Source organism: Cheilinus undulatus, linkage group 9, assembly GCF_018320785.1.
Source record: "Cheilinus undulatus linkage group 9, ASM1832078v1, whole genome shotgun sequence".
In the NCBI taxonomy this organism is placed as follows: Eukaryota; Metazoa; Chordata; class Actinopteri; order Labriformes; family Labridae; genus Cheilinus; species Cheilinus undulatus.
This window is the reverse complement of record NC_054873.1, coordinates 40,578,903-40,602,747: the sequence shown is the minus strand read 5'-3', so window position 1 is coordinate 40,602,747 and position 23,845 is coordinate 40,578,903. Positions and strand designations below refer to the sequence as shown.

Genomic DNA, 23,845 nt, shown 5'->3' with positions numbered 1-23,845 from the left:
AACACGTACACATCATCTTAGTTCTAAAATCTAAGTAACATAGTTACACATTCATAAAAGTAATTCATTACCAAAAAAGGTGTGCATCCATTTACCCTTTGTGGTAAAAAAAATAAATGTATAGATAAAAGCATCTACACAGTTTCCTCTGTGTAGGTAGCTGACCCTTCTGTGTAAAATGATAGCAGATCACCTCTGAAAAATGCCTAACTGCTGTTTACAAGTGGGATTCACTCCAGCTACAAATCAGGATCCATACTGAACAGGTGAACATAAGCGTTTGGTTTAGGTGTGGCAGGAAGTAGATCAGGTTACGATCAGGATATGTCATTAGAGACGCCTCTTAACCATGTAAGCCTCTATTATCAGGGGCCTCAACAAAGGCTGAGTATACGGATAAGAGAATTCATACCAACTTCACCCCAGTGAAATGGGTTGATCCCTCCAGTTGTGCAGTTGTAAACCAGGAGGTTTCTAGGCCTGTAACAAAGAGGTAAGACAACGGGGGATTTTTTTTTAACTCTATAGTTCTATCAAAAAGCAAAACATAAAAGGAGGATTGCAGTAAAAGCTTGTGTGTACATCTACATCTCATCAACCTGCTGTGTCTCTGTGATCCAGAATACCAAGCTGCTGCCAGAGTGGCATTGATGACCACATCCACTGGCACCAGGTCAGCCACAGCATCATTTGATGCCCTCATTGTTCGAAGGATCCCCTTACCAGCCTATAGAAGATGCGAAGAAAAGAACATCAGTGTAACTTAACAGTTTCCAAAAATCCTGGTATAAACTAAAACATGGCAAGATAAAGAATATTCTAAAAATTGTACCAAGTAAGAAACAGCAAGCCACACAGAATGGGGAATTATGGTGGGGAAAAATGTATAAAATACTGTGCCCTGATGCCAACAGATATTTTTGTATGTATATTGACAAGCAGGTAGTACACTACCACATGATTGCAGAAAATGGACCCCCCCCCCCCCAAAAAAAAAAAAAAAAAGAATTTTCATTTTGAAAACTAAACAGATTTGTTAAAGATGTCAAAGGTCCCCTCACAGCCTGTTTTAATTGTATAGAAACTTTGTTGAAGGACAAAATGGAACAAGTTGTTAGTCTGTCATTTAAAAATTCCAGGCTGTGCTTGACGAAGTATTTCATCATAAATGCCATAACAAGTTCAATGATTTGGAAACTTTCTTTGATGCAGATTCCTGAAATAAATTGAAAGAAAGAAAGGTACTCGAAAAAGCTATTAGTGAATTTTTAATTGCTGAATATAACCCCCATTAAGTTTCTCTCAGTACTTACAGCAATGAATATTCCACTTGGTCCATTGAAGTTATCAATCCAGCCCTGAAAGAAAAAGACAAAGGAAATCTGTATAAATACTGAAACATTAAGGACAGTAAATGGTTCCAGTTTGGCAAAAACTCAGACTTAGAAAATAATCTTGAAAAATCAAAACAAAAGTTAAAACAGGCCTTTGCTGCTTACAGTGTTTCTACAGCATAAGAATTCTTGTCTTTGACAAACTGAATATATTTTGATTGCAATAAAAAGACTTAGTGAAAGACAAAGGTTCTTTTGAAATGTCATGGACCATATAATTCATTCAGTAAAATGGGTCGTATTGTCAATTCTCATCAGAAAAATGTGAAATGTTTCAAACTTTCTCAAACCAGTAAAGCAACACTCCTCCTGCTACCCCCAATGACAGGCCCATGAGAAAAGGTGTACTGAACTTCTTCACATTCCTCACATTCCAACTCCCACTACCATGTTCACAGCTCAACTGCTCCCAACGCCTCTGTGCTGGCTGCAGCAGAGGCTGAGAGCTTTAAGAGAGGAGACACAAGAGGAGCGTGACTGAATTTGGATTCTGCCTTAAGGAATGACCAGGACTGGAGATGCATCAACTGTGAAAATTGGGCCACTATTAGCATTTAAAATAACAATGAGCCCATCACTGATGCTGACACCAGTGTTTTTTCCATTTTTTAAAATTATTAATATTATTATTTTTAATATTATTATTATCTAATAAAAAATATTATGCATTTAAAATGATGTGGGGCACTTATGGCTTTATGGTTGGGTTGTGCTCCATACATTACAGCTATGGTGCTTCAAGGTGGCAGTCGAGGTTTGAGTCCAACTAGTGGCTCCTTTTCTGCATATCATTCTTTACTCTCTCCAGTTTTCCTACACAAAAGCTAAAAAGCCCCAAAGTAAAGCTTAAAAATGAGTATGGTCTGAATAACTCAAGTCCACTAAAGAATGTAAGTAGTCGCTCTTCTTGAACATTTCTATACTCCATGTTGTTCACTTTCATAACCAACATAAGGCCCCCTAACATTGCAGAAAGTGACTTATTCTGCCCAATAAAAACACTTTTGCTGAATCAGCAGTCTGGGGTAGATACATCTGTGAGTCACTACAGGAACACACTATTGGTAATCAGTGTACTGTTTCCTATTTCTCAATACCTCACTTTTGAATCTCCCCACTTGACAATGACCCGTTTCCTACAGACACTGTGCATCAAAGGAAAATGAAATGGAAAATGTGCAACATGGCTTTTTCTAAACATGACCAGAGCAAATATTTATGATTTAAATTCTTACCAACATGGATGATGTAAAAATTTGCATTGTTTTTTTTTCCAATATGATAGCACAAAATCAGAAAACAACCAAAAGAGTCTTCAAATGTTTGCTGTATTTCTGCAACATGATTTACTCTGTCTTGGCACATTTAACAGCATCCTTAATAAATCTGGGGCACAGATGAGATTTTCTTTTTAATCAGCAATTCTCTCTAACTTAAGGTTTAAAACAAAATGACAAGAATACTGATATCTGAATCACTCACTGGGAAGGGCTCCTTCCAGCTGGCTCCCACTATGGAAGGTCTGACAATGGCTACGTTGAGGTCTCCTGCCTCCTGCTGCACCATATACTCAGCCAAGGCTTTGGTGTAAGTGTAGGTGTTGGGGCGCTCCCCGATCAGCTTTGGGGTCAGAGCAGACACCAATTCATCATCCATCCAGCTAGACAAAAAACATAATTTAATCAATTTGCTGAGTTTTCATAAACACAGATAACAAGTAAACAGATATGTTATGGATGTTATAGATCTTCTTGCACAAAGTAAACTCAAGTTTTACTTAACTACATTTAGTTTTTAAATTGTGACCTGGTGATCAGGAAAAACAGATTAAAAGTAAAATGATTGTTGTTTTAAGTGATTGTAATTCATCCCCTGAGATTTAAGGGGGAGATGAACTGGCAAACTGACAAGCATTTCCTTTCAAACACTATGCCACTTCATAACCAGTAACTCTGCCAATGTGTGTGTTTATTATTTCTAAAGCTTTGATGTCATAGATTACACTATAATTACTGTCCAGTGGTTACGTGCCTATGTGGGGTATGCAATTGCCGGACAATGAAAATACAGTAGAGGATCAAAAAGACGGGCTAGGGTGTTTAAGTGCAATTGATAGAAATATTATTTGTTTAATTGTTTAGATTCATATTTTGTAATAAGCTTTGGATAACAGCACTATCTATAACTGTATGGTGGAAAAATGAATGTTTAAAATAAACAGAGGGATATAGGAAACTGTGAAAAAAGTTAGGGTGAATAATTAAATTACACAAATGGTTCAAAGATCTTAACCTTTGTGGTATACGTATATCTAAAGAAAAAAAGGTAGTCATTTCATCCTTGAGTCAGAGTGGACATTTAAACAAAGTTGGAAGGAAATCACTCAAAGCTTTACAGAGCTATCATGTTCACCAGAATAGCTGGGACGGATGGACAATCCCCCCAAAATTAGGACTAAGTCCTGGTTATCCCTAGGCGAGTCGTATAACAGCATAAAATCAAGTGTTGCTCCTTATTAAAAGAACAAAAATGTATCTAATATCATATTTTGCTTCATATACACTTACTGGAAGTATTTAACTAATTTTTTTTAGCAGATATTTATATGGAAATGGCAGTAAAAGTGTAAATTGCTGATATAACATCTATATGACGTCAGTCTATTTCTGAGAAGAAATGTAAAAAAGTGTGAGACCTGTGCCTGAACCATGCTGCTCTTGCAGTCCTTGCTGCTGCTCTTACTTGTTAACATGGGTGTGAAAATGACAGGAAACAGGTTCAATTATACACATGCTGCCCAAACAGGCAGTGTGGACTAGGCATAAACAAGTATAAGCCCTAAGGATATTACCATACATACATTCCCTTTTTTAGCTTCCAGCTTTACACATAATCAAGCAGCTCCATCTGTACCTTCTCAAAAAAGGTACATTTCTCTGAGATCCACAGCAAAACTTTGCATGACAACTCTTTGCACACACCCATTCAACTTCTCTAAAAAGCTCAATGTATTTCACATACTATGCTTCAGAATCATCCCACTAATCTCCACTTACTGTGGAGGCTTCTAATGCTTTACTAATCTCTCTCTGAGCAGCTGAGACTGGCAGCCTCTACAACATTAGTGCTACTAAGCAGCAGTTTACTCTCCAGCCATGGCTAAGCTGTCAGGTTCACTGTGTGACTGACATTAATCTTGACAATACCTTCCTACTTGTTTTTATACATCCAATAATCTAAAGAAAAAGAATGAATGTTTTATGCATAAAATATAGTCCTGTGCCACTGTGATTGACTACAGAGAAAACCATCTGTACATCTATAAACATTAACAAGACTATACAAGTCTACCATCACCACAACAGCTTGCAGACAGGGTAAAAGCTGTAAAAGTGGAACAGTCAAGATCAACTTACTCCAGAGAGTCGATGAGCTTGCGGTAGTCTATTGGGGGAGGGTAGACCATCTCCTCGATAAGCTCTCGGTCACAGTTGGCATAGGCTGTAGAGACATGGATGAACACCTCCAGGTGCTTCATCTTGTGGGCCAGTGCCAGCATCTTTTGTGTTGCCAGGACATTTAGCTGCATTGCATCTCTTAGGGAGAGGAGGAATAGGGAAAGTTAAGTAGGATATACTGTACATTCAGTAGATGACATAATCAGACCAAACTGTGCTGGCCTTACACTACTTTGCTAAAACTTTTAAAAGGCTTTAAAAAGACAAACATCTGACACGCTCACACAACTGCAGACAAAGTGTCAGGAAGTCGCTGAGATTTTAATCTCAGAGTAAGATTTTTGCAAGGACTGGCATCTTACAAGGTCACTAACTGCAATATAATACTATATAATAAGATTCCTTTAGAGATTATTTCCCATCATGCACCTGGTGGAAATTCACGACAATTTTGTTCAGATAATACAGGTATAGACGCGGTGTCAGTTTTACAAGTCTTGGGACGTCAGCTTTTAGAAACAGATTTATTTCACATTCAAACTTGTGCTTAACCGACATTCTGGAGAAAAACTTAGGTGGCATAAAAAGAAACGGTAAAAAAGGGAAACACAGAATGAGCTGGAGATAGCATGTGTGGTAACATCTCTCATAATCTGATGTTTTTAAATCATTTACAGAGAGTAGACAGAAAATGACAGTTAAAACCAAAGTAAACCAGCAAGTTACTACAACAACTGAAGAACTATCCCAAAACACTTCAGAATAAACGTATCACATGAAAACGCGGTTATCTCACCACAGAGACAAACTGCTTTTACTTTGGAAAACTCAGTGGAGGTAAACCGTACCTGTCATGTCAGGCTGGAATGAACAAACAGACAAGATACTCAGACAGCAGCGCTGAGAGATCCGACTTCAGCCCTGTGCAGCCAAGTGCCAGTATCTCTTGAGTTCTGAGCGGACATCCAGTGGCTTCACACTGAACTACTTATGTTCATGTTTTGAAGAGTGAACTGTTTTAACAAGCTGATGCACAATACTGACTCTCACTGGCTGTCACAGAAAGCACAATTTGCATAAGACCCGGAGACCAACGACAACATCAAACCCGTTTGATGCTGTTGTGACGCTAAGACTGAAGAAAGACTGCCTTAAAGGGATACCTTACCATTTTGGCAAATTTGTCCATTGCCATAATCCCTATAGTCTTAGTAATAGGTTCGTTACCTTCAGTTGTTGGTGCAAACTGTTTTTAGATCGGCCGCAGCTGAGTTCGGACCTGCTGTGCCAACTCAATGTAAGCAGACGGTATTCCGGCTTTCCCTCATCAAACTCATCAAATACAAAATCTAACAACTCCAGACGCTCTCGTGGACAAGTTGTGGCCTGCACATTCACCACGCTATGAAATAATAACGAATAATTATGTAACATTACGACGCATGAAGCAAATACTCGGAACTATTTCTTGAGTAAACCATTGGGCAGAATGACACAGTGCAGCAGCCATGCCTGGAGTGTAGTTCCAGCTTTGCATTTAGCTTTAAAACGTCTCTGTCCCGTAATGTTTCATGATTATTTCATAGCGTGGTGAATGTACAGGTCATAACTTGTCCACGAGAGCATTTTTGAGTTGTTTGTATCAGTTTTCCTTATACAGTTATTTAGAGATACATGGGGAGGGGAAGAATGTACTCCCTTTATTGCTAAGAAATGCATCATTAAAACAAAAAAAAAACCAAGCAAAATGAACTACTTACTTCAGCGCCTCATTAAAGCGGATGGTGGCAGCACAGTGGAAAACAACATTAATCTTTTCAGCCAGGATGCTCTGATCCTCTTTACTCAGACCCAGCTCCAGAAGAATCAAGTCACTGTTCACTGCTATGATCTTCTCTGCAAAGTCTGGCTGCTCATCTTGCACTCTCTCAAACAACTGAGCGTGAAAACGAAAAAGTCAAAATTAGGCTTAGACTACAGTACAAGCACAGATAAAGTAAAAAATTATCAGGGCACTGATATTCACTGTGCTGGTGAATATCTTTTCTCAAAATAAGTTCTCCTAACTGGTTGTAGTGTAAGTGGTGCAAGATGTCAGAATGCCCTACTTATCTACACATTCTGCAGCGTCCCCCTACTGCCGGATAACTGTTTTTAAAAAAAACTGCATGTGTCACCAGCCAACAATCTCTTTTTAATAAGTGGGCTGTTGTAACAGCAGTAGTAGTCGCATCTATCCTAAGTGGTAGAGATTAGATTGACCAAGAAATTCAGCCCCATAGTGTCTGAATCAATGAGCGATACTGTATTTTACTGGTAATGAAGCCTGAATGGTTTTAGTGAAAAAAACAAAAACATTACATTATTTGTTCTGAATATTCAGTTACACTTAGACTAAGAGTACTAAGTTGCTTTCAATTTGCTGATTTGTTTCTCTTGTCCTTCTTTTGCATCCCCCCTTCTCACTTCCTGCTCCTCAGGCTTAGGCCGGTCACACACTGCAAGATTTTTTAACTCGATTTGAGGCAAGATTTGCCTGCCAATGATTGTGGGGGCGTATCCAGACTGGAGCCTCGTTACAAATGACTATTTGTCTGAATAATCCTCATATATGTGGTGTGAACACGATTGTTTTACAGCTCCAAATCGGGTTGAAGCTTCCCAGACCCCAAATTGCAAATATCAAACACGCTTGATATTTTAGATTCTAGGTCGTAGTGCCTCTGATGGAGTAAGCACAACAACCAATGAGAGCGAGAAGACAGGGTAGCATCACCGGCCGGATCATATGTACTTTTACCGCTTGACACTATAACACAAATGTAGCGTCATTCCAGCCAGGATTTCATCCTGAGTCTTTCCCTTGTTTTATGATTTTTGCCGCACTTGTATTACATGCCAGGAAAGCCTGCTGTGGAGGGACAGCATGGTGTATCGACAGACAGCCGTATTTGTGTTTTTCTGAAGTCACATGATCACGCGAGGCCGTTGCCAGGTTAGCATGTGTGTGGTATCTAGTGATATGAAAGTCTGGCTGAGTTGTCTAGCTTGTGTGTTCAGAGGATGAAAGATGAAAAATCGTCCTGATGTCTGTGGTCTCTAATGTTAAAATGGTTTCAGATTTAAAAATCACCTAGTGTGTGGCCTGCCTTAGGCAACAAATTTAACCCCTGCAGCTATGATGCAGAAACAATTCTCCTCTTAAAAGGTACAGGGTATAATATTTAGCAAATAGCATGCAGTGGAAGAAAACTTGGAAAAAATGGAACACAAAATATATAAATAGGCCTATCTAAATCAGTGTTTTATCACCTGAATATATAAAATTGTGCTTTTGTTTTATTTAGAAAAATAATTTTTCATCATACATAGCAAGGGTCCCTTTCATGGAGTCCACCATCTTGGATTTTTGATTTTTGCATGTTTCTAGCACAGAAGGAACCAAATAAGAGATAGCCATTTTTTTAAATTTCACTGGTTGCCACAGTTAGTACCAGAAGTGAGCACGGAAATCTTAAATCTGACTGTTAGATGTTAATTGTATTACCCAATTTTATGTACTGTACCTTTAAGTATGCAGCATTAAAATCACATTTGTGTCTTTAAAACAAATGGAGTCCTTGTCATGATGTATGCTTCATAAAATATTGAAACTCTTCCCTTTAACAGACCCACAACAAAGAATAGAACATCTACAACTCATCCTTTACTCTAACACCCACAAGATTGAGCCAACGTCTCTTTTAGCCTGTTGTTTAATCAACGATGCATTTAAAAGGCTGCTAGTGACTGGTTTTACTTCCAGCATGCCTTGTAGTTTGTGTATGTTAGCACTTTTAATTTTAATGATCTTTTTAGTATTTTATTTTCATTTTTTGTTCCATTTTCATTCGAGTATCTTTTGCCTTTGTACACAGAATTGGTGCATACACACATTTTATCATATTGAAAAAGCTTCTCACCTTACAGTTGATCATTTCAGTAATGCGGGCCTGAGGGCTCTGACCAGCTTTTGGCCTGACCATCACATACACAGATTTGACTTCTGGGCAGGATCTCAGCAGCTTCTCCAGCAGCACCTGAAATAATGACCAAATTAGAGGTAAAGTCATGTTTTTTTCCTAATTGACCGTATAATATTTGCTAACTTCCTTCTTTAGGTGTCAGTTGCAGAAGTTGAGAAGCAAACTTCTGTAATTTAAAAATTGCTATTCATTCTACAGCTTCCTTGCAGAAAAACACAAACAAAGAAAAAAAAAAAAAGCTTTTATATTTGAACCTTAAAAAGCAGATGGATCTGCCAGACTCCATGTCTATCACCAGGCTAATCCATCTCGCAAATCTCCAGTCTACAACATTTGTGCCAAACCAAAAACTGTTCAGGCCAATCGATGTCATTTGAGGAGAACGATGCAGCAGCCACAGTTAAGTGGTTAAGTGTACTGTTAGCAGATGGGTGCCACTGGTGTAGCAATTAGCTTGGATGTAGCTATAGTATAGCAGCTGTTTCATCAGACTGGAGTTCTTTACTAAATAACCAGAAAAGAACTGCACTAAAAGTTGCTCGTATCATCACCAAAACCCCCTCATTTCACCACATCACCCCCATCCTACAGCAACTCCACTGGCTCCCGGTTAAATTCAGAAAAGAATTCAAAATCCTCCTGTATGCATTCAAGGCCAGCCACAATCACAATCACCCCCCCTTATCTCTCTGATCTCCTCCACATAGCCACCTCCTCCCGCTCCCTCAGATCCTCCTCTAGCCACCTCACTGTGCCCTCTGCCTGCCTCAGCACCATGGGGAGCAGAGCTTTCAACCACTCTGCTCCCCAACTCTGGAACTCTCTTCAAATCTAGACTCAAAACTCACCTGTTCAGGATTGCCTACTCTTTGTAATTTCTTTGTCCTGTTTTATACTGTTTGCTTTTATCTATTGTTCATATTGTGCTTGGTTTTATCTGTAAAGTGACCTTGAGTGTTCAGAAAGGTGCTTATAAATAAAATGTATTATTATTATTATTATTATGGAAAAGGTGATTTTCCTCTTGTCCCGGCCTGCTTCGACATGAGTTTGCGATTGTTATGGGTGGGGTCGAGGTGCACTGGAAGCAGGTATATACACTGCTCAAAAATATACAAGGAACACATAATCATCACAATGCAATCCCAAGTCGATCACATTTCCGGGATATCAACCTGTCCAGCTAGGAAGCAACACTGATTATGTGTCAGTTTTACCTGTTGTAGTGCAAATGGGACAGACAACAGGTGGAAAGGAGAGGCAATTAGCAAGACAACCCCTATAAAGGAATGGTTCTGCAGGTGGTGACCACAGACCATTTCCCTCTCCCCATCCTTTGTGTCTGATTTTGGTTACTTTTGCACTTTCCCAAGTACCCTCACACCTAATGGTAACATGAGGCAGTATCTGCAACCAACAAAAGTTGTTCAGGTAGTGCTGCTCATCCAGGATGGCACATCCATGCGCGCTGTGGTTAGAAGGTTTGCTGTGTCAGCCAGCACACTTTCAAGAGTGTGGAGGAGATACCAGGAGACAGGTCAGTACACCAGGAGACATGGAGGGGCCCAAAGGAGGACAACAACCCAGGAGCAGGACAGCTATCTGTTCCTTTGTGCAAGGAGGAACAAGAGGAGTACTGCCAGAGCCCCAACAAAATGACATCCAGTCAGCCACTAATGTGCATGTTTCTGCTCAAACTGTCAGAAAGACTCCATAAGGGTGGTATGAGGGCCCGACTTCCACAAGCAGGGCCTGTGTTCACAGCACCATGCAGCCTGATTGGCATCTACCAGAGAACACCAGAACTGGCAGATTTGTCAATGGTGTCTTGTATTCTTCACAGATAAGAGCAGGTTCACACTGAGCACATGTCACAGACATGAGAGAGTCTGGACACGCCGTGGAGAGCGTTATGCTGCCTGAAACATTCTCCAGCATGACCGGTTTGGCAGTGGGTCAGTGATGGTCTGGGGAGATATATCCTAGGAGGGCTGCCCAGACCTCCATGTGCTAGCCAGAGGTACTCTTACTGCCAATAGGTACCAGGATGAGGTCCTCAGTCCCATTGTCAGACCATATACTGGTGCAGTGGGCCCTGGGTTCCTTCTGAAGCATGACAATGCTCAGCCTCATGTGGCTGGAGTGTGTCAGCAGTTCCTGCATGACGAAGGCATTGGTGCTATGAACAGGCCTGCCCATTCGTCAGACCTAAATCCAATCAAGCACCTCTGGGACATCATGCCTCATTACATCCATCACCGCCACAGCACACCACATGACAAACTGTCCAGGAGCTGACTGAGACCCTGATCCAGGTTTGGCAGGAGATCCCTCAGGAGACCATCCGTCATCCCATCATGAGCATGCCAAATGTTGTAGGGAGTGCATACAGGCACATGGGGACCATACACACCACTGAGACTTATTTTTCAATTGTCCTGAGGAATTTCACAGAAGTTGGATCAGCCTGTGATCCAATTTTTCCACTTTTATTTTGAATATGATTCTGAATCCAGTCTCCATGGGATTCGAGTTTCCATTGATCGTTTTTGTGTTTTTTTTCTGTCTCAACACATTCCACTACGTAATGAACAAAGATTTCGACTGGAATATTTCATTCATTGAGATCTGAAATGTGTTATTTCAGTGTTCCCTTTATTTTTATGAGCAGTGTACAATGGCTGCTGCCAGGGAAGCAATTAGCTTGGATGTAGCTATAGAAAAGTGGCAGTTTTATCAGATCCGGACGACATTTTTTATCAAAACAAAAGAGCCACACCAAAAACTTCTCTTAACTGAAAAGATGTCTTTGCATGTCTCCCAATAGGCTTCAGTATGAATTTCAGCCATCGCCTAGCCCTGCAGGTCATGCACTATGAAGGCTCTGGCCTGTACAGCTCAAGTTGAGACTTGAGCTTCACATGTCTACTACCTCATTTTGTCTTGTCACTATGATTGGCCCATAATGACTGTGACAGACAGAACATTTGTCCAATAACATTACGAGAATTTTTCGAAAAGTCCTGCCCTTCCCTAACTCTTTGTCTGAGAGGTTTCCCAGATGAACATGAAATATATCCATGCAATGGATATATGAACTAATGGCACTGGCACATCAGGTTATTTGTATTTAGCTGAATATGGGAAAATGATGATCATACTCTCACTCATTTAGCCAGTTGCACAAGTATGTTTTATTTGTGCCTTATATTAATCATTTACAAACATTTTCAGATTAGTTGAAGGGGTAATTATTCTCAATCCTCTCTTCCAGATTTACAGTGTGAAAAAACAAAGCAATACAGATGTATAAAAAATGTATGTTATGTAAAACTCTTGTTGTACATAAAAGCTGCAAACATTTGTCTTCAAAATCTTAATTAGTTCAGATTGTCTCTCATCTGCTTGCACCTCATTCTGTCCTGATGCAGTTAAAATAATCCACAAAGGATTTCAAAACAGGTTCACTTGCTTAGTCACTGACATTGTTGGGTTCAGTCATGTCTTGCCCAATAATCTACTGTACCTTGCCCATAAAGCCAGTTGCTCCAGTGATCAGCACATTTTTCCCTGCATAGTATTCTGGGATGTTCACCATGATGTCTACAGTCCTGCTTAGTGAGACCCCCAGCACCACTCCACCTGTGATAGGAGAAAAACAAACAAATGGACATAAGTAAGGATTAAAATTCACAAATCAGCATCATGTCTGAGCTGGCTCCATAACATTTTCAAAATAGAGACTTGAGATGTATACTGAAATTATCTTAAGCATGAATGAGAAAAAGAAAGACAAGATAATGGCATGGAAAGAAGCTGAATCCTTCTCATGATCTAGAGAGTTGTCAAACCTGCCTAGTGTTAGGCTATTTTTACCAATGACAATCAGAAGCACATGGAGTGGCTACAAGACAAATGGCCTTGTCCTTCAAGTTTCAACAATAAGAAGAACAATGAGTTAAGAATTAACATATGACGCTCCTACAAGTAGAGCAGATGCTTAAGATTTGTTTACAAACACAACGTAGCCACCTTAGAGTGTCTTGATTGATAATCCTAACATTTGAAAAGCAAAGTTATAACTAGGGGTGTGTATTGGCAAGAATCTGGCAATACGTATCCTGATACAGGGGTGCCGGTATCGATATATTGTGATATATTGCGATATTTATTTGTATGTATATGTGTGTTGTGTGTGTGTGTGTATGTGTATACATATATATATATATATATTTACTTAAAATTGCATAGTTGGTTATATATATATATAACCAACTATGCAATTTTAAATTAATATGGAATATGACAGAATTAATCTATTAACAAAAATGTATCAAAATTATATGTATTAGTATATAAATGAAAAATATAAAGTGCATTATAAAATATATGTAATATATTTTATAATGCATATGCATATTTTATATTTAAATACATAAATATATATAATCTAAAGATGAGGATTTTTCTCAATTGTTGTAGTGAATTACAATGCTTTCAGGATCTTTATGAGAAAATTGGAAAAATACATAAATCAATATAGAGTAAACGTACTCAAATCTTTTATATGTCACAGTATATCAGCTTGTATGTCTAAGTAATGACAGGGTGCTTGTGGATGGAGACTATGGGACACAAGCTGATCCTCATGTCCAGCTTTGAGGACTGATGGACTGTGTTGTGAGGACATGATGTGATGGGCCAGTTTTTTGATAATGTTATGGAAGCCGTCATTCCTAATGTTCGCTACACGGCGCAGGTCCTTACAAATATAACAAAGTATTGAATGTATTTATGGCTGCATGAGTAAAAACCAGTGGTAGCTTCAGCAGGCTTCTTTCACATTAGCTGTTAGCCGCTAAGCTGTTGCTATGTTGTCAGGTCCATTGTGCTGTCTGAGTACTTCACCCTGGCGTGGCATATCTTACAAATGACTTGACTACTGTCTAAGTTTGTACTGTCTTTAATGTTTCGGAGGCCAAAACAAGTCCACGTATCTGCTACGAATGCAGCAGAAGCTGCACTGCTGGGTGGGCATGAGACTGGAGGTCCCACATGAACTTGTTGTCTAAGCAGAGGAGAAGAGGGAAGAGTCAACTGCTTGCTGCCAGCTGGTGGTGCCTGCAGCCAACTAGAGGTCAGGGTGAAATTACACCACAAACTACTACATCAGGCACTGGTGTGGTAGTTTGTGGTGTAATTAATTAAAAAAATATCAATACTGCATTTTAAAATATCCATACAGTATTGCACTGCGAAATATCACGATCAGTGTATCGTTATTTTCTCACACCCCTAGTTATAAAAGATCAAACACACTGGAAATGATATATCCTACTGAAATGTCAATGAAATTACTAAATTTGTCATATGAATGTGGAAATAGGAAGAAGGGTTAAATCAGTGTTCCACAGCCCAGGAAGTGTCTTCAAATGCATGTAATATCTAAATTTCAGAAGCTGAATATCAATGATTGTTTGGTTATTTTTTTCACCAAAATACAATGTAATTGAGAATTGCTGCACTTGGATTTTTTTTTTAATCCAATAAATTCATACAGCTTACGAGACATAACTCGTATTTTAGAGCAGACAAACATTAGTTTACATTAGTTTAGTGTGACTCAGTGCACTGCATAAAAGGTCTATGATACACTGCTAAGCAGATATAAATGATTGTGTATCACAGATTATTGAATACTGAAGTTACTTACAGGGATTACCATATATTTTTTATTTTGGTGTACAATGGAAAGGCATTCATTTTGAATTTGATTTCAAAAGCACTTTCGAAGCAATAAGAGGGGAGTTTAAATATCTGACTTACATCTCCATTGGTGAAAAAGGAGCAGTCTACAGTAATACAGAAAACTGAGGATCAAAATCTGACACGTGATTCTGAATCAAAAATGCTGATAGGGGAGCGCGGATGGTCGAGTGGTTTAGGGTGCTACCCATATGCGTGGGCGGCCCGGGTTTGAGTCCGGCCGGTGGCCCTTTGCCCCATGTCTCTCCCCACTCTCATCCCTGTTTCCGAGTCTACCCACCGTCCTTTCTCTGTCAAATAGAGGCATGAAAAGGCCCAAAAATAAATCTTAAAAAAAAAAAAACATGCTGATAGGATAATAGTGATTTAACGGTGGCTTCAGTAAAGATTCGTAGTCTTACTGTACACTTCTGGATGTGGCGTTATCACTCAGATAATGTTTGCTTTTAAGCAATATGACAGTTTAGTGCAGATAACAGATCATTCATGAGATAACTCATATGATCATTAACTCAGGAATTTTCTTTCTACAGCCATCCCTTCTACACTCATCCCAACTCTTTCAAGTAAAAGAAACACATGCCACAACTTCAAACTAACATTTAACACTGTAGTTAGTAAACTCATGAAAGTAAATCTCTTTCAAAGCAATGACGACATCAAAAATATAGCAGTATTTTCTGTTTAAAGGCAGTATACAAGGTACAGGTACCCTATAAATAAAACAGCATCGTCTGCAGCTGATTAAATGGCAACACACAGAACTATAATCAGCTCTTCTTATGACTGGGAGTCATTTGGTTCTGTGCAAGAAACACTCAATCTCCCTCATTTCTCTGCATTATAAAAATAGAGATAGTTTGAGTTAACAGGATCTCAACAGACATCTGTGCATTCCTAATACTGCAATCTGAACAGCTACTGTCAGTCACACTGGATTGTCGTCTGTGCAACACTGCAAAACGATTTTTAAAAAGGTACAAAAAGCTGAATACACACTGCCTGCACACTTGGCATGCCAACTGCCTGGTGTGAAAATTATGTTTCTATTGTTGAAATGCTAAGGCTTTTGCCCCTTAGTGCTCAAGTAGGTACGTTGAAACCAGTTATTCAGCTCAACAGAATGTTAACTCTGTACTTGCTGACATTTCAGCAGATGCTGTCATGAGGAGCTCAACCAGCATAGGAACCAAGGGACAAGTCTTTAAGTTTCCATCAATCTTGTGACTTTGATAAATAGCTTCACAAAAAGAAACAAAAAGTCCCATTCATGTCAGCTTCATAGACAGAATGTTGAAAGGTCTTATTACTACCACTGCAGAACAAAGAAAGGTAAAAGGCACAGTCAGTATTTCAATAAAACCTCAACAGCAGAGAAAGAGTCTGCTCTTACATGATACCCTTCAGTACACTCAAGCTTCTTAAAAAATTTGCTTTGAGTTAAATTCTATAATATCAGGTCAAACAGCAACCACATTGATCTTAACCTTTGAGTTTACTAGCATCACTTGGCCATTAGGGTGAGCTAAGCTGATAACTAATACCAAGGACAATGAAGTTTCTTTGTGGTTCAGGTCAGACATCTTTAATGTGCTTTCAACAAAAATCACCTAATTCCATGTCCATAGATATATACCAAGTCTCTGACTAGGGTCAGTGCTGGTGTTTAAAATTACAAGTAAGCCAACTGTCATTGTCAGCATCCCATTATATCTTTTTAATTCTTTGTGCCTGTTACACTAATGAGCTATGTGATTGGTTGTATTGTTGCATTGCTCTGAGTAGTCCCTACTTTTGAAATGTCAATAGCACAATTATTACAAAATGCTTGATGCTGATCTTTCATAGAGGTGGCCAAAGACTACCACAATGACAACATAAACTCCCCCCAGAAAGTTTGGAAATGTTATTTAATTATACCAATTGGTACTGTACTTTATATTGTGCAGGGGATTTTGGCACATATTGGGGGGATGCAACAGCTACCAACATGTTTAGCTGTGTTGCTCATTTGACAAATGCACGATCCTTACAAGTTATAGTTAAATGTCCAACAGGTGGCTTCTTCTGCTCAAAATAAATAAATAAATAAATAAATAAATAAATAAAAATCTGAATCAAGAGTCACATATATAAGAATTTCAGCATTAAACCTTTGCAACTGACACACATGACTATGGCTATTAGTTCATTCCAACAAAATATGTAGTAAAAAAACTGTGTCCCTAAAACAGCAGCATTTAACAAAGCATCAAAGCTTCAAAGATCATTGCTGAATGAAAGAGGACTTACTCATCAATATTTTGTGCTATGATGCACAATGGTTTGTACACCTGCTGAGGCTGTGGCCAATGCTGCAGATGTACTTTTTGCTGCATCACATCCTGTGCCAAATGACCTGCTCCAGCTGCAAGGCTGACAGCCCCCCCAACACGGTGACTGCAGTCAAGCTGCACTCTGACAAAAGGGGGCTGTAAATGTGCACAGTGCTCACATAGAAGAGAAAAGGAGAAACTTGGAAGACAAACCTAAACTCAATCTCACTATTGTTGTCAGACTGTAATTATTTTTAAGTGATGAAAATGGCAAACCAACATTAAAGAACTCTGCAGCAGTAATTCAAGTTAGAAACATTAAGATAGAAACAAAAAAAGTCCATTACTTCCTAAAAACGCATTAAATTTCGATTTAAGAATAATCAAAAATACAATTGAAAATGCATAAAAATGCAAATACAAGTATATATTTGGATCTATGATGTTTAAATGATCTAGGTAGGGATGCACAATATTGGATTTTTGCCAATATCAGATATGCTTATAATTACAAAATACTTTTAGCTGACATGGATACAAACATTTGCACATTCACAGTCAGCGTTTGTTGATTTTGCAAGTTTTTACCACATTTGTAGTTGCACTGTGTGATATTAGATGTGAGTGTATTTCATGTTGTTTTTTTTTTTTTTAATACTGTAGCTTGTGAGATATCTGATGGCAGACGTTTATGTGCATGCATGCTCCTTTGCTGCTTAAACTATCCCATTTATGTGAATGGGCTTATACAGCTGGGTTTATAACCTGGTTTACGAGACTGTTTAGCCAGTTCTCTTATCAGGGTTATTGAAGCCAGGTCGGATATAAATAAAAAAAAAAAAAATGTACTCACTCTGGGTATGAACGTCAGGTTCATCAAACAGCTTCAATATTCAGCGTTTGTATTAGTCCTCTGGCTCACTAGCCTTCTCCTTGAGAGTGGCATAAAAAATACAAAACCTGTTTTGTTTTCTATCAAAATAACTTCACATAAAAAGTAATTACTTTTTTGGAAAATAAAAGGAACTTCTAAGTGCAATACTGGTATTTTAGAAAAACCTAAAGGCCTCTCTGCAGGCATTTTAGTAAACATTCCAAGCACTACTTAATACATTTAATACAAAAATAATTACATACAGCCATGCAGTGTATGCAGCTATGTAATCGCACAAACTTACAACGCGATTGCAACTGTTAATTGAGCAGCACTATCATGTAGTCCCCATGCAAGTGTGTGCAGGTTAATATTCATGGAAAACATGGGGTGATATTAAGGCTGGGCAATGCATTGGGTTTTTAAGATATATACTGTATAAAAAAATGTAGGGTAAGATCTCGTTTGTAACTTCAAAGTTTATGTTGTGTTGAAATAATATTTCACATCATGTGGCTATTGGTGAGTGCAATATTAAATTGTATCAATAGATATGGAAAGTCCTTCCGACAACCCATATTTTGGTTGTAAAAACCTGACTATATCAACTCTAAGTATTTCCTGTACAAACAAATAAGTTTGTGTTGTTTCAGGCTGGATCAACAGATACATTCAAATATATGGATATCAGTGTCAGCTAAGATTAAGTTAGAAATATCGGCATATTAAATTCAATATTGTGCATCCCTTAGAATGTTCAAATGTAGTTTCTTGAGTTTTTAAACAGGATAAACCTGAATGATGTGATCTAAAGAATGAAGTTTCAGGTCTGAACTACAGCTTGTTCAGTTTTTTTTTTTTTCCACTTAAGAATGTTATTTGTGTTATTTCAAGCATTTTCTATCAGGACTATGGGAACCACCCTGCAAACCTATTGGTTAATTAAGAGAAGTAATCTTAATTTGAAAGACCAAGCTCCATAAAAAGGGTCAAATTTTGTTTTTGGGCACCACAGAGCTCGCCGTCTGCCAGCAGGTATTCAGTAATGTTTGCAGCTCTCAAAAAGGCATATGAAGCTTGGTTTGACTGTTACTGTTTACAATACAATTTTCATATGCAGTACTCTACATCCAATCCCTTAACATTTTGCTTTTCATTTCTAAATGTCTATATTAGATTTGAGGATATATTTATCATTTATGGTAGAATCAAATGTCCTGTTCTACGTCTGTTTCCAAAACAGACTGTCACAGAAAAGTGTGCAGTTCAAGTACACGAGAGACTTGAGCCGTGTTTCCATCAGGGGGTCCGGGTTGATTCAGTATGGTTTGGTACGCTAAACACCAAAACAGTTTGCCTTTCCACAGACACCTGTGCCCTCACTTTGTGGGCGGGCTGTAAAGGCGATGAATGTGAAGTCCCATGCAGCGTGAGTCTGCTGGTCCAGCCACAGAGTTATACAAAGAATGAGTGACAGAAATCACTAGGGAATAAGCATTAAACACCTTTATTTCAGCTAAAAGTACTTTTAAAAAAATAACGTGTGTGTGTGAGTGGTATGTGTGACATACCAAACTCAAAACTGTAACTGTTGTAACGCTTAAAACTTGGTATCAAAATGTCCCAAAGCATCTTTGTTTTCAATATTATCCACAGCTGTGGGCCAAAGGGCAAACTTTTATATGAACCTGTTATATGTAATCAGTTAAATTCTGTATCCTATATGGTTCCCATCCATGAGTTTTAAATCTACACAGATCAAATGTTGTGAGACCTGAGTTCTGTTTATTTGGATGTTGTTAGGCCACAACTTGTGCAAGCATTCAATCGTGCAAGTACATCTGCCAACTGAAGTTTGTACAGTCAGGGTGTGTTCGGACCTGCAAAACCTTGAAATTAACACATCACTGTGCAAACATGGGACAGTACTCACCCTTACTGTGCTGCTTAATTATGGGTGAAACACCAATCATCCCAATATCTCAGAACACATTTGAAGTAACCAGGTGTGTTTTAACACGCTTCCCTTTGAGTGGTTTAAAAATACGCACTGGGTTACCTAAAATTTGCTTTGTTTTGCAATCATAGCAGCTGAACCAAGTGCCCTCCCAGTGAACATTTTTGTCTGTTGTGAAATAATGTATATAGAGCAGTGCAATCTTGTTAGAGACTGTAGTATTCTTAACAGCAACATACTTTCTCTTTACATATTTGTGTAAATGGTACTCTCTACAGAGAATCTGAAATTCTTTACAACAGAGGGTTCTAAATTCCATCATAAGAAGGCAGGCAAGCCAGATTCCAACACACAATAGAGGCTCCTATTTCCTTATCCTGCAATCAAGTTTGCCTGGATATGAGTAAAAAACATACAATTAGAAAAAAGAGAACCTTCCAGATCCTTTCTGATCAACATAAACTTAATATAGCAAGCTGATGTCCTCTTTAAGTCATTGCATATCAGAGCACACAATAGAGAAGTGGGACAGAAGATAACACGGCTCTTGCTCTGCAGAATTCCCTGCTCAGAGAACCACTTGCTCTTCAGTAGTGTGTATATATATAGAAAATGCAGATAGCACAAACTTTAAAAAAAATTAACATTTTCTTTTTACATTCACAACAAAGAGCTCTACAATTGAAGGGCTGGGCTCAGCCAGGACCTGTTGTGGCCTTTGATCAAGTGTCTGTAAAAGAGAAAAGAGCTACTGGATCATATAGTCAGACAGCAAGTTGATCCCTGACGTCACATCTTCACTCTGAATAATTGAGCAGGCATATACGAATGCTGAAACGTGGCAGCTGTGGCTGAGGTTAAACAACAGTAGCTGACAGTTCTGAATGTGCTATAACAGCTTAAAACAAGCCCATTCAAAGAAACTAGTCATAGCTTTATAAGGCTGCCCATTCAAAAATACATACAAAAGTCTCAAGGCAAAAAAAAACAATGCACAAAAACAACTACGCATGCAAAACTGAAACAAAAGAAATGCAGCATTTCCAAGCAACACAACAGAAGATGTCAATGGTATATTAAACAGCAGAACTGGGCACACATTAGGACTGAGCAGTGATGGCAAAAATCAAAACTCACTATTAATTGAACTTTTTATCTCAATTATGATTAATGAACAATTATTCAACCCCCAACCTCTGACTCTGTTTTAGAATTATACAAATACTTACGGAACAAACAACTGAAAGGAACAGGCGCAGATTAACAATTCATGGTTACTTATTGAAACATTTGAAATCAAAACACACATCAGCTGAAATTAAAATGTTATGAAAATGAAAGCGGCAGGTTTACGTCGGTTAGAGGCTCTAAAGGTCGGTTTTCAATTATTTTTTGATAATTGCCCAGCTCTAGCATACATAAATTATCTGGATTCATTTTTTTATCTTTAACTTAGATGTTGATTTAAAACTATTTTTGAAACCTTCAACTTCCTTTGTATTCAGTTCCTGTTCATTTTTTAAGCAGGATTCCCCCTGGATTTTAGAACTTGAACTGAATAACCAGCCAAAATCCCCCAGGCCCTTATTGTGAAACTTAGCTTTATACATGAAGTTACATTCTTCCAGGACTCTGCTAGAATGAATTTAAAGTCTCCATTATTTGTAGACTTGAAGCAGTCTGCAGATCAGAATGTAATGAATATGGATTCATTCTTTTCTGGATATTGACGGTCACAGTATCCCTGCTGACTCAGAAGTGTTTTTGTTGGAGGTTATGATGAGGAGACATACTAGCGCATCTCAATAAATTAAAATATCCTAAAAAAAAGTTTTCTTCTTTGTAATTTAAATAATTTAGTGAAACTTCCATTTATTCTATATTCATTACACACAAAGTGAAATATTTCAAGACTTATTTTAATCTTGATAAGAGTTTACAGCTCACAAAAATCAAAAACCCGCCATCTTAAATATATTAGAATGTCACGAAATACAATACATATATATCTTTGAATATAATACAAATATCGACCTTCTGCAAATTATGTAAATTTATGCACTCAGTACTTGGTTGGAGCTTCTTTTGCATGAATAACTGTATCAATGCAGCATGGCATGGAGCTAATCAGTCTGTGGCACTGCTGGGGTGTTATGAAACCCAGAGTGCTTCGATAGCAGCCTTCAGCTGGTCTGTAACTGTTGCGTCTGGTGTCTCTCATCTTCCTCTTGACATTTCAACAGAGATTCTCTATGTTCAGGACAAGCCAGTTGGCCAGCCATTCAAACACAGTGATACCGTGGTCAACAAACCAGTTTCTGGTAGTTTTGGCTTCACTGTGGGCAGGTGCCAAATCCTGCTGGAAAAGGAAATCAGTATCTCCATTAAGCTTCTCAACAGGATCTTCAAATAGTAAGTTCAATTACAATTAAAAAAAAGAAGTTTTGTAAATGATCATGATGAGAAAAAAAATAAAACTTTCATAAGCTTTCCATTGCCATCAATTTTAAGTGTTAACTCATTTACTGTAGTAGCCTAGATGTTTGCTTAAAATCTCCCTTTTACCTATCTTATCCTTTGTCAACAGCCATCCAACATACATGAAAAAGGATCAACCAACCAGCAGTTGGAAATGTGTTGACTAAAAGGTAGTGGCAAAGGAAGAATACTCTAGCAACATTAAGACTGAGGCGCATCTTTCTGCAACAACCACATAATTATCCATGTAATAGGTGCCAACTGCCTGTCTATGATGATGTCAAGACACAGCCCACTTTGCACGTGGCTTGTCTGGGCTTGTATTACAGATCAAATCCTCCATGAATTGGGAAAGACACGAGGGATGTCATGAGACCATGTAGTGCAGCAGGAGGGTCACTTAAGAGTGTATAGCTGACTGTAACTAACAAGACCTACTATCACAGGCTCAAGGTATTGCCTAATATTAGTGTAGGAATTTGAATGCATGTTCACAGAACTATGGGAAAATAAAGACTAAAAAAGTAATCTTTAGTTTAAATCTAGTTTTCTTCTAGTTCCTCTGATAAGGATACCATTTCTCTATCACCACAAAAAAAGAAAAAACTGCCAGCACATTGCACCAATAATAAGAGGCACCATTGCGTGAAAATGTGATAATTCGATCAGAGTAAATGTGTCATTCTAAGAGACAACATATCAGGTTAAAGACAGACTAGAACACTTCTAACTCCACGCAGCAAAACGAAGGCAAGAGATCCCGTGATAGTTATTACACACAGCTGCCTCACATCATTACCAGTCACCACTCACCGTCCATTTGCACAGCGGGTAACGCTTAAAACCACGCCGACTGGGTGGCTTTGGCTGCCTTTAATGTGATTACTGCAAAGCCTGGGAGTAAATTAAAAGTGATGTTGCAAGCCAACACTCGTCTTCGACGTACAGTGCCACTAGAGCAGTCACCATTACTCATTCGACTATTTTTACCTGATAAATGGTAGTGGGCAATAAGCGGAGACTCAAGATTTTGGTTTCACACAGAAAGTAGTGGCGTGGGTGCAGCAGACGGGCTGGTATTAATGTACCAGTGGAAGTGTGTTTGAGGGTTAGCACACGATAAACACCCATTAAGTCAGACTTGGACCCGATATCTACATATATCTCCGACTAACACGGCAGTGTTTAGCTTCCCCTCCCTCCTCTTGCTGCATCTCTTCCTACACGATGTCACACGTTAGGCAGACTGTCACGCCACTTTGCGCTTAGAAAACCCGCGATACGTGCCACTATGCAGTGGGAAAGGTGCACATACGGTGCGTGGACGTAAAGCAAAAGCTGTACATACCCGAACTGTCGAGGTTTTCCCGGCTCAGGAACTTGTGGAATCTGTAGTGAGGCGGAGTAGCGGAGTGTACCGCTACAAGCGACAGAGTGGAGACTCAGCAGGAAACCAGCAGCAGCCTGGGCGGATAAATGAACCAACGTGACGTCAGCGGGACAGCGGTCTCCGCCGGCACAGATAGGGTGAAAACAGATGTATCACTCCTATGTCTTTTAGTTTTTCATAGTTTTAAA

The 23,845-nt window shown here is 38.7% G+C and overlaps 1 protein-coding gene across 3 annotated transcripts in view; it reads right to left on the bottom strand.

Moving 5' to 3' along the window:
* The window catches only part of far1 (fatty acyl CoA reductase 1), a 36,030-nt gene extending 12,322 nt beyond the window's left edge, over window positions 1-23,708 (bottom strand). For all 3 annotated transcript variants that reach the window (XM_041796688.1, XM_041796689.1, XM_041796690.1), the window contains exons 1-9: window positions 23,616-23,708; window positions 12,404-12,519; window positions 8,815-8,931; window positions 6,613-6,788; window positions 4,811-4,990; window positions 2,877-3,054; window positions 1,314-1,358; window positions 600-727; window positions 413-480 (exon numbers count right to left, since the gene is read on the bottom strand). In XM_041796688.1, the coding sequence (XP_041652622.1) occupies window positions 413-480; window positions 600-727; window positions 1,314-1,358; window positions 2,877-3,054; window positions 4,811-4,990; window positions 6,613-6,788; window positions 8,815-8,931; window positions 12,404-12,475 (964 nt within the window). In that variant the 5' untranslated portion in view covers window positions 12,476-12,519; window positions 23,616-23,708. The remainder of the gene's footprint in view (window positions 1-412; window positions 481-599; window positions 728-1,313; window positions 1,359-2,876; window positions 3,055-4,810; window positions 4,991-6,612; window positions 6,789-8,814; window positions 8,932-12,403; window positions 12,520-23,615) is intronic.
* Window positions 23,709-23,845: the final 137 nt, after the last annotated feature.